We start from the raw sequence: 12,123 nt of genomic DNA on the forward strand, positions 1-12,123 counted from the left end.
CCATGGAGGTGAGATGAGATTATGTTCTCCTCTGCCTTTTTATACAATGTGCAGGGTATGGCAATTATCCTGTATTTCTGTGTGAAAGGAGAACTCGAATGAAAATAATATTTTAAAATTGTGAGACTCTTCCCAAAGAGGAGAGCATTTAAACTTGTTTTGTCAACAAGTGACAGTGCTAGCTGTGCAGCTTCTTTTCTTGTAGACAGAAGGCATAAATGCTTTATCTCATTCTTTCTCTGCTGTATCACCTGTTTTAGTGAGATTTTAAAGCCACAGCGCTGCCACTGTCTGAGTGCTTCTCATAAATCAGAGAAGATCTACCTAAATAACAGGCAGCAATCCTATTTCTTACTCAGGGTTGCACATTTGTCTTATTCATTACTGAAATATGTAATGATTCCTATACCATAGAAACAAAAAGAATATATCTAAGTGTAGTGCAGCACTGCGATCCTGAATACTCAAGGAGAGGTTACCATGGAAACAGTTACATTGGCCAGAAATGAGAGCAGAGAAAGATTCAGACTTTCACTGTACATCAATTTTTAACTATAGATTGTTTCTACATCCGCATTTCACATGACTGCAGCTGCTCTGGAGTCCAGATGTTTCTGGGAGACATGACATGAGGGAGCACGTCTCTGTGACAATAAAATGTGCACTAATCACACTTGATTCACACTCCTGAAAATATTGTGTAAGGGTCATTGAAAAAGGTTACAAACCTCAGCCCTTGCTTTTTCAGGCCCATAAATAATTTAATTCAAAGTAGTTATCCAATAAATTCAACAATTATAGTCCTTCTGACATTCTCAAGCAAAATATTACATAAACATTTAACAAAATCCACTGTCACTTTAAATAAGAGATGTATTTTCACCTAATCAAATTTCAAAAATTACTTTTTGAATGTAACCTAATTTTAACTCCAATTAAACCAACAATAAATAAATCGAAGAAAATAAACATAATACATATGTATACTTGGTTAAAAAACCTACAATGTTCCTCTAAATATGGTACAAGTAAAATCCTACAAAAAGGAAATTACTTTGAAATAATGCATTGACCTGCTAAAAGTGTTAGCTGGTATTTTGGTCAAAATATCTGTATTTTTCTTTTTTTTTTATTGTAATAAAAGGTTTATATACAGTACATGATCTATTTAACCCCTATTATATTGTTTTTTGTGAAATTTTTATCCCAAAACATGATAAATCAATAAAAACCATATTAACACCTTGTTACCATAGCACTAAAAGAAAGATCATCAAAGGGCTTGACGATCTTCTGAGAAAATATTAAAACTGTTTTTTTATATTAGATATGAATGCCTTTATAACAAAATTCACACACTAAAATCATTCCGTTCCGATGTTATTTTGTTATTTTATTTTAAAGCTTTCAGCCTAATATCATTTTTTTTAATGTATCTTAATATTTTAATAACTAATAATTTAATACTATAGAAAACATAGTAAAAATGTTAGTATTTCTTTGGTATGATAGAAATATAAGATATAGTTTTTAATTGTCTATTTTTAAACCATTCTAAACTTTTCAAAATCAAATATGCTCCACTATATTAGTTTCTAATAATATTATAAAATAAAGGGGCACTCTTGGAGATTTGCTAACTTCAAATGTTGATGTTATAAAATATGTTTTTTTTCATTACCTAATAAATAACATTTTATATGGGTGTATATATATATATATATATATATATATATATATATATATATATATATATATATATATATATATATATATATATATATATATATAAAATCTGAATTAATGCTGCGGTGAGAATATTTTGATGGACCAAACACTCGACACTCTGACTGTTCTACACTGTGCAGTACATTTACATCATTTAATAACATACACCTACTTTCTCTATCATGTCTGCTCCCAGCAGACTGATACAGCATAAATGCTGCATGGCCTAAGCTGCAGGGCCAAACTGTGTGTCAGATAATACTCAGCTGCAATGAAAGTTTAATAAAACTGCAACACATGCCCGTCATGGATATCTAGGAACTGACTGCTTCGCTAATTACCATCCTCTCGCGTCTCAATATGCTGCATTTCCCCTGAACTGGTCCATTACAATTGTTGCAACGCTAAAGGAGCTCTGCGTGCACCACTTTATTATCAACTGTGTCGAATAAATGATTGAATTTCAAAATGACCGTATTGAGGAGTTTTACTCGCGGCATCGCTAGTCTTGTGGAAATGACATTCTGTAACTCTGGAGGGACCCTGGAAAGCACATGATTTTACCCTCTGTGAACAGCAGCCAGCAGTGCTTAGGCACAGGGACAAAGAATGGATTTAATACCACTTTTCTGATGAGAAAAATACATTTTAGAAACCTTAAACTATCACTGTTAGGGGCTTTTTTTCCCCTATTAAGCTGAAGTACTAATTCATCAATCATGATTAATAAATATCAACCCCTTTTTTTATTAGCTGCTATTTGTCCAGTGTTTCACTCAGAAATGAAAATCAATCAAATACAATCAGCAGCTCAATAAGTAGCCCAGCTGAACGTGAGCAGTTAGCATCCATGAAATTGCTCAATACAACCAGTCAGATTTGTTGCAGACCCACTTCACATTCCCATCATGAAAAAGAATACCCCTTCTTTGCACACACAGCCTGAAGCCAAAGCATATAGTAAAACAGGCTTTTTTTTTTTTTTTTTTTAAGTGCCTAAAGTCGAACATGTTGCTTACCCGTGGTCTCCACGATGCCTTCTAGTATCACCACAATTTCAAACTGCTCCGTTTGCATGGACCTTTGCGAGAGGTCGTAAAAGGGGCTTTTGGTGTCAATCACATGGCAGATTGTGAGCGGCGAGACGAGGAAGAGTTGGTCGGCCCCGGTGCTGAAACCCACATCCAGCTCCAGCTGATCCAATGGAAGAAACTCACCTTCAGGAGTCTGACGAGACTGATGGGCCATGAAGAAAGCAGAAATAGATGTTTAACTCAAAGAAGGAATGGTTAACATATTGGGGGCAGGTATCAACAAACACAAACAACCTATATCATAAAAGCAGTGACAGATATAAAGGTCAGTCACACAACATAAAGATGCCCAGAGAGTAATCTACAAGAAGCAAGAAATTAACTGATTATTACCTCTTAAAAGAAACAATTATTTCTAAGAATATTCATCAATGTAAGCAATAATTAGATATACACAAATCCTAAAAATAACAACTAAACACACATTTTTTTCATACATGAGGTTTAACTGTCCGAATTTCAGTTTTTGTACCCTCTAAACACTACATCTACTTTGTATTTTTCAAATTTTTCAAATGCATTTTTTATTTTATAAAGGAATGTCTTTATTTAGCCAAGAAGAATAGTTTGGCCTTGGCATTGATGACTAGGCTGTTAGCCTGATTTATATCACTCTCACTCTACTACTCAGACGTCAACTGCTTGGCAGCTCTGTATCGTTTCTAAACTAATTTACATGTTGTTTAGAAATAAAAAGAAGATTGATTGCATATTTTATGGAAATAATAATGGTAATCTACTTAAATTTAAATGTTGATCAGGTTCAAAAATGGTCATAATTTTATATTTTATACAAATGTACAGATTTTTTTAATTGCCAGGCTATATTACTGAATTAAATTTCTGTAACAGTTGGTCGGTGAAGTAGAATATCTCATATTCAAGGCTTATTTAGTAATAAAAATTCACCACATAATAATCATTGAAGATGTAAAATCTCTATTTAAAATTTCAAACTGCAAAGATTCTATAGAATACAAGAAATAGAACCACAATCTAGCAGTGGAGCAGATGCAGTGAGTAAGATGCCAACTATATTTTCATTAGTACCATGCAGTTTCTTGGAACATTTTCTTATACTGCTTATAAACTGAACCCAGGGTGCATACGGTCGATGTGCCATTGCCAAAATGCACTAGAAATCTGGAGCACAGCTAAGGAATAACTTTTTGTTCACCCTCATTGCTTTTATTTTGTCTTAAAAGTTTGAAAAGTGTGATTCTCATTTTGTATAAGAGTATTAAGCCATTTCTCATAAGAAGGGCCCTGGAATGATCTAGATGCTCTTACTGCAGCCTCAGATGCACCAAGAGAAATGAAGTATATCAGATGTTTGTGTTGTAAACCCCTGGACTCTGAAACTACCTGCCCCATGAAATTTGTACTGCAGAGCCATTTTATGTGGGCTTTTTAAATTAGTTAAGTTTAAATCCCATCAGGTATTTCATGATGTGCTGAATATTTGCTCAAGCTTTTCATATGTCTGGTTTCCTTCCAGCTATTTGATTTCAAACTACTTTACTGGCATTGAAGTGCTGCAGAGGGGCTTTTATAAAAGTCTTTCACTGATCTGCATTGTTGGATGTGGTGTCTGTCATCGTCCTGCTAACAATGCTTCATAGGAGGTCGGAGTCAGATCATAACCGGCATATCATATTCTAATAATATGCATTGGTACTAATAACAGAACAGCTAGGTGGCAAGCCTTGTTGAAAATTAAACCCAAACTACCAGTAAGTGTAGAGGTCAGTGTCACTCTAAGTTCAGACTTAAGGACATTAATATGTTATAAGAACTATGTAAATATATATTCATAGAAATAATAGAAATGAACAAATTTTATTGACATTTTTATAGCCATTCCTCTACAGTCCATACATTAAAGACTTTCCCTCAAATTATTTGATGATCAATGCTCTGGTTATCCCAGTTGCTTGGACAATTTTTTTCTCCACCCTTTGTTTTCAGAAAATCTTTATTAGAAATCCAGCTTCTTTGGAAATAACTACTTCTGGCTTAACTCCCTTACAAAGGGTGTCACTAAATGTAAGCACTCTTCCCTGATAAGCCCTGACATAATAAATATGTCTTTAAAATCCTGTTTTTAGGGTCTCATAAAATGTTCTAAAAAATGTTCTCATAATCTGAATGTCAAGCTTTCATTCATCTATTTGCATAAATGTCAAACTTATATCTCAGATACATTTCTGTGCGTAACGAATGGTTATAATACTGACTTTACTTTTTTTTTTCTTTTTTTTTTGCAATTTTATCATTTTTAGAATTTCCTCTAGGAATTTTGCACAATATATTTGATTACCATCAAAAACTTTATCATTTCAATAATTCACTTTTAAAAAGTAAATCTCATACATTCAATAACACACCTGGAAAAAATATCAAGCATTTATTTATCTATCAATTTGTATCATTATAGCTTAAATTTAGTTAAAAGCACTGCACAACTACCAGGAACACTTCTAATTGGACATCATCAGTCACTGACATCCTAATAATAAACCCAAGATGGATTATTGCTAAATATAAAAATATTTTGCAAAATATTTGCTAAAGATAAAGCTCACAGGATGTTCTAGCTAACTAATTGGAAGTTTTTTGTGGCAGAAAAAGATATAATAGCTCGAGGGGAAGATGGATTTTTCAGAGGAAGGTATAGAAAAGTCCTTATATATAGGCTACAGAATATTTTTCATTCACTGAAAAAAGTAATGCAACCGTTTTTGGCATTTACTTAATCATATCTAGTTATTTAACACAATTCTTACATCTTAGCAGGGTAGGACATTGAACAATTGTGTTAAAGTAACTAAATATGATTAACTAAATGCCAAAATCAGCTGTATTATTTTTTTCAGTGTTGGTTTAACATAATATTCATATATATATATATATATATATATATATATATATATATATATATATATATATATATATATATATATAGGTTTTCATACATATTAGTCATAGTCATTGAAATTAAGATACTGTAAATGGATTAAAAAAGCTCGACTTTAACTTAGTTAGTGAGATATTAGTGAAAGTTAATAGTTTTCACTTCTTCAATCGTTTTCATTATTATAGACACTAATAGGTTTTTTCTTAACCCTTTACAGGGCACTCAGTGAAATCCTTAGTGTTATTGGAATCCAGGACAAGACCTTATTACCTTTGCAACATTTAGATGGCAAATAACAAGAACACCAATTTGCCCGAATATACTAAGAAAAATAAGTGCTTCTATAAGAAATTCATGAAAAACAAAGACATTTTTTTTTTTTTTTTTTGTACAAAATAACCTTGGAGGCATTAATGCTGAAACTGGCACTTACATTTTTTAGTTTATAAACATAAATATTATTGTTAACTAGGCTTATTAACTTTTTTACTTTTTAATTAGCTTTTTTACCTTTTTTTCCTTGACTTTTTAACTTTTTTCAACTTAATTTGCTGTAGGTAATATATCATTCTAGTGTTCATCTAATTGGTTAAATGCCAAAAGAAGATGTACAGACATGTAGCAGGATCTTTGCTGAATGGCTGGATGTAGATATTGTGCTTCTAGACCTCACTGAGGGACGGAGGATACTCCATTTGTAAGGAGTATGCAATTGATCAGAAATGGTAACTTGCCCTATAAAGGGTTAATGTATCAGTCGTTTTGTGTCAGTTTTTATTTGTTTAAAAAAAATGTCAAATGGGAGACTGGAGGGGGGGGGGGGGGGGGAAACATAAGTGCTGCTCCTTCCAAAGTATCGCACTTACTTTCAGCAATTTGCAGCGGATCTGTGCAGAGACCATATGGCTGTTACGCAAGTTTCCCACCCTGAACATCAGAGTGAGTTTCCCATCACGCATGGAGATCGCCGCATGCTCGCTGAACATCAGCGTCTCGGCCCTCTTCTTGGGTTGAGACATCTTGATAAACATGCAGCCGATCAGGAACGCGTCGACGATCGATCCGAGGATGGACTGGAAGAGAAACAGTATGATCCCCTCGGGACATTTGTCTGTAATGTATCTGTAGCCGTACCCTATGGTAGCCTCGGTCTCTATGAAGAACAGGAAAGCAGAGGGAAAGTTGTACACGTTGGCCACGCACGGAGTGTACTTGTCGTTGTGCGCTTTATTAAGGTCTCCTCTGATGTAGGCGATGAGCCACCACATGGAGGCCATGAAGAGCCAAGCCACCGTGTAGGTGAGGATGAAGATGAACAGGTTCCAGCGCCATTTCAAGTCTACTAGCGTGGTGAACAAGTCCGAGAGGTATCTGCTGGTCTCACCGCCCAGGTTCCCATGCTGGACGTTGCATCGTCCGTTCTTGTCCACGAAGCGCTGCCTCTTCCTCTTTTTCTCCGGGGGAGGCTGATTGAATCCGGACCCGCTGGAGGAGGTGGTCACTACCTGATAATCGTCCCCAAATTTCTTTCGAAGTGCAGACATACTACGCTGACAAAAAAGAAATACCAAAGGATTCAATGTTCTTTAAAAAAAAATACAATAAAAAAGTCTGGTAGTTGCTGCAGCCGTGCGCAATGTCCCCTCTTTAGGAAAGTGAGATATCTTTACCTCCTTTGTTATTAGACTTCTATGTCCTCTTTCCCCACACTCTACTCTTTATAGTCATAAAATCTTAATACCAGCCATCAGAAATAAATAAATAAAAATAAACAGGATTCAATCGGCTCTTAAGGGTTGGGTATCCAAACGCGCCAGTCGCAGTCCAGGTTTTACAGCTTCATCGGTCGCTGCGTCGTGGATCACTCATCTCTCACCCTTTGGAGGCTGAGGCTTTAACCTGATAGTTCGGGAGTCGCACTTACATAGTAAGTTTTCATCTGAAACTTAAATCCGCTCTGTAGAAAATGTAAACGCCTCTGCCTAATTATCAGATTCAATTAAATGAAACCTCCCTGCGCGCACTGGCGATTGCGTTGGAGATAATTTCCTAGTCCGTGTCTTGATGCTCCGCGCGCACATGAGACAAACTCCGAGTATATGGTAATAATAAATAAAAAACAAATTATAAATATTCAGCTTGACTAGAGGAAGAGAATCACCGTCCCGTTGTTGTCATTTTGGTGCGTTTATGGCCACGGCTGTTCCATTCCTTCTTATGGAGGCATCGAGTGGTTGTTAGTTGCTCTGCTTGTATAAAAAAAATCCAACAGATTAATTTTTTTTTTGGCTGCTTATGTCCCTTTCTTTAGCTCCGGTTTCTTTGCTCGGCTCCTGCGCACTTTTGCATATCAAGTGATGCGCTCACTGTTGCCTAGTGGTGGGGAGACACAGTTTGGAGGACAGGAGAGAGAGGGATTGCCTCATTTAACAGCTTTTTTTTTCCCATTTTGCTTTTTTCTTGCAAGTATTTGGAATCCCAGTTAAGCAGAGCTGTGGAATGAACTCACTTTTTTTTTTTTTGTCTGTGTGTTAAAAAAAAAACAGAAACAACATGACTAATCTGTAATAGAGGTCTGTGCTTTTTACCAACTCTCCAAACTCTTCACACATCTTTAACTTTTTAATAATTTCTTAATGTCTAATGTTAAGGTGTTTTAATGTTAGAGAAAAGCAGCAACTGTGGATAGAAAAAATAAACTGTTTAAAAAGAACATTCAATTTTGCCCTTGGAACTCAACATCATTTTAGATACAATTAAGGGACTTGTATAACAAAGAGATGAAACACAGAGTAGACCAAAAGGAAAATGGAATTATCAAAATGTTGATGAAGACCTATAAGGGGAAAAATATATATATATAGACCAGTGTCTTAAATCTATAAATATCTGTTGGGAAATAGAGGCTCTAACATTCTAGATATTAAACAAATTGGGAAAAGGAATTCAGATAAAGGAAGATGATTGGTTGAATATCTGGAGGACCCAAATTTTGACATCCTCCTCCAGAATCTGGAGAGAACACTGTTGGAAAAATACAATCAGATTTTTTATAAAACCTAAAATTATCAGTAAATTTAAATCTACTGTTCAACCATGTTGGAGAAATTGTGGAGCATCTAATGTCAACCATGCACACATTTCCTGGCTCTGTTCTAAAATCAGTTCTGGAACGAAATAAACAGAAAGATTGGAACAATATTAGGTTACACAGTACCTAACACCAGTTTGGTTCTATATCTAGGCCTTTTGGACAACTTTGTTCTTAATAATGACTGTTATTTGTTTAAAATTCTGTCGGTGGCTGCCAAAAAGGTAATAACCAGGAAGTGGGGCCAATCCGTTCCCCCCACCACAAAGGAATGGATACAGACTGTGATCACATAAATGAGACAGAGATTCTAACACATAGACTTAGAACACAGGAAGAAAAATGTCAAGCCAAATGGGAAAAATGGATAAGCTTCACATCAACATTACAGGACTAACTTGGGTTATGTAGGATGCCCTCGATCTTTGGTATATTGTAAAAAGAGTTTCCCCCTAGTATGTTATATTTGTTTTATTGGTTCTATATTTTATTATCTTTTATATTGTTTTGACTGCCCTTTTGTCTGTATTTTAAAAAAGCTTAATAAAAATGAATTTATAATAAAAAAAAGAACATTAAAAACTTTTATAAATTATGCTACAAAAAGGTGCTTTGGACAAATTAAGATTGGAAAATGAAAACTACTCATCAATCTGGACACACTGATCACATTGTAAAACATAGTAGTTGTGGCATCAAGATGTTTTTGTGTAAAATGGAACTAAAGACCAGACATAACAAGATGGATTGACAGAGCAAATAAACACAGGGCATTACTGGAGGAAAACAAGTTAAAATATCCAAAAGTTTTCAGTCTGTGGAGGATGGATGTTACTTTTCAAGCATCCTAAACATACAGCCAAAATTACACCGGGCTTAAAAGTGGACAGTTATTGATTTTTCCACAGTTTTCAGTAAGTTTAGAACAGACACGCCTTCACAATCCCTAGCAGTTCATTCAAGTTTCGTGGTTGCACCTTGCAGTGTAAATTCCTGTAAAAGGTTACGGCATCACTCCATGTTTCCCTAATGAATGTGTAGTGTTGTGCAAATGGGAGCTATTGATCTTCCATTATTCAGCAGGTCTGTCTACTGGTCGTTGAAACTTGTTTACAGGTTATTCTTCTGGGTCACCTGTGTTAACAGCCTCCAATGACCCTGTTACTCTCCCAGAGGGGACTGCACTTTATTTTCCTGATATATCTACACATGTTCAGCAGGGAGGGTTTCTCACACTCCACACACACACATTAATGGCGGTATTAGCTCCCAGGTGCACAAAAACTGCAACTACAATTACTCATCATATTACCAAGATTGTAGCCACAAAAGAATACACCCACACTGCCCAAGCGCACACATCGTGTCAAACACAAGAGGACAGGAGGAACAAAATAGCACCTCCTCTACAATAAAAAGCTGAGTCGTCTCTACCCCTGTTCTTTGTTTTTTCTCTGTTTTTTTTTTTATTTTTTTTTATCTCTGCTGCTTTGTGCACAGGTTGAAAACAGCAAAATGATTTTTGTTAAGAACCCTCTGAGTGAATCAGGAAATTTGCATTAAAATCTGATATTCTTTTAATCAGTTTAGTGACTATGTGGATTAATTTAATCCTTTTTTGCATGATGAAAGTACACTCTAATAAAAACACTAAAAAAGACACATTTAATTACTTTTTTGATGCCCAAATGCACCAACATCATTAGATACAGAGGATTTTTTTTTATGTATTTATTTTAATTAATAAATGAGGATTTTTTTTATGAGTCATGCAGTCTATGTATTCTCTTTGGGTAAATAAAGAGGACTTATTATCAATTGCGAAGTGCACTATTGTTTAAAGCAATCATTTAATCACTTGTGCATGTTTTTATTAAATTATGGTAGTATTTGTAACTTTAAAAAAATATATTACATCTTCAACATAGAACAAGTTCAGCATTTAATGATTTTCACACCATGATTGTTTAAAAACGAATTAAATACAGACACACAACCTTGGCAGAGATTTTGACCTTGCATGCCCTTTCCAATTCAACATGGATTTCAACCCAGTTCCCTTGTATTATACCCTCATAATCAGAAACAAAATTTTATATATGTACATATATATATATATATATATATATATATATATATATATATATATATATATATATATATATATATATATATATATATATATATATATATTGTCTGCACACAACTTTCTCAGTTTTTGCTCTTTGACTTTCTATCAGGCTATCTCACCTGTTCCCACTGAACTAATTGCTCTCCCATTACTTAGACTCCTCCTCCGCATCTATGCCTGTTGAATTATTTTCTCTGTCATGATGCATACAAACTGTTGGGTATTTTTTTAAGTTTGCATTTGCTATCCTTTGGCTCCCTTCTATTATTGCCTCCAATACCATGTTTTTTTTTATAGCACAGATTTTTTTTAACTTGCTTTGCATAATCAATTATGTCATAAAGCATCACTTTTACATTTCCATCATACTCCAACTCCTTTCATTGCACCAAATTAAACTCTTAAAAGTCTATTATGGTGTTTGAATTTAGTGTGCCATCACATATTGATCAGCTGCCCCTTTAAGTTAGAAAAAAAAATTTTAGCCACCCCTAATTCTAGCTGCTATGATATACAGACCATAATTGTGATATATCATTTTAAAAATGTACTTCTGATGAAGCTTGTTATTTGGATTTATTTATTTTTAAACCATTCCTGGATCCACTGTCTGAGCTCACCAGGATCAATATGCTGCCAAGTCAGTCAGGTTCCAGGTGAAAGAAATTCTACTCCTTTATTCACTTGCAGCTTTCTGCAGTTTAGCACATCACATTATATGTCTTGTCTAAATCCAGCAAGCCTCACTGTATAAACAGTAGCTCCTAAAAACAGCACTAAGTCCTGACATAACTGTTTCCAAATGAATGAGTGCATGGCAGCACAGTGAGAAGTTGCGATGCCTCACAGAGCTGTCTGTGGGGCTTTGTGATGCAGTACTTTTGAGGAGAACAGACAAGAAATGATTTCCCTATCAGTCACTGGGCCATCATAATTGCCAGGTGAGCATTAGCTATCCCGCCTCTGCAAGACTCTGTGCTTTTATAATGAGCACAGAGGGACACAGGTCATCTAATCTCTGCATCCTGGCCCTCATTAGGAGAAAGAGGCCATTTTCATGTTTGCAGAGTGAAAATAAGGCTATTAGTTGGAACTGTCCAGCAACCAGCCAACCAGCACTGTGAGGTACACATTTTTAATTGCTGTATTTTCCAAATGTAGT

The 12,123-nt window shown here is 35.0% G+C and overlaps 1 protein-coding gene across 1 annotated transcript in view; it reads right to left on the reverse strand.

Moving 5' to 3' along the window:
• The window catches only part of kcnj3a (potassium inwardly rectifying channel subfamily J member 3a), a 61,081-nt gene extending 52,951 nt beyond the window's left edge, over positions 1-8,130 (reverse strand). Inside the window, exons 1-2 of the mRNA XM_038285569.1 lie at positions 6,606-8,130; positions 2,748-2,964 (exon numbers count right to left, since the gene is read on the reverse strand). Of these exons, the coding sequence (XP_038141497.1) occupies positions 2,748-2,964; positions 6,606-7,283 (895 nt within the window). The 5' untranslated portion in view covers positions 7,284-8,130. The remainder of the gene's footprint in view (positions 1-2,747; positions 2,965-6,605) is intronic.
• Between the last annotated feature and the right edge of the window lie 3,993 nt (positions 8,131-12,123).

The sequence above is a fragment of the Cyprinodon tularosa genome, unplaced genomic scaffold (genome assembly GCF_016077235.1).
Source record: "Cyprinodon tularosa strain WSP-4 unplaced genomic scaffold, ASM1607723v1 ctg212, whole genome shotgun sequence".
NCBI classification, from domain to species: Eukaryota; Metazoa; Chordata; class Actinopteri; order Cyprinodontiformes; family Cyprinodontidae; genus Cyprinodon; species Cyprinodon tularosa.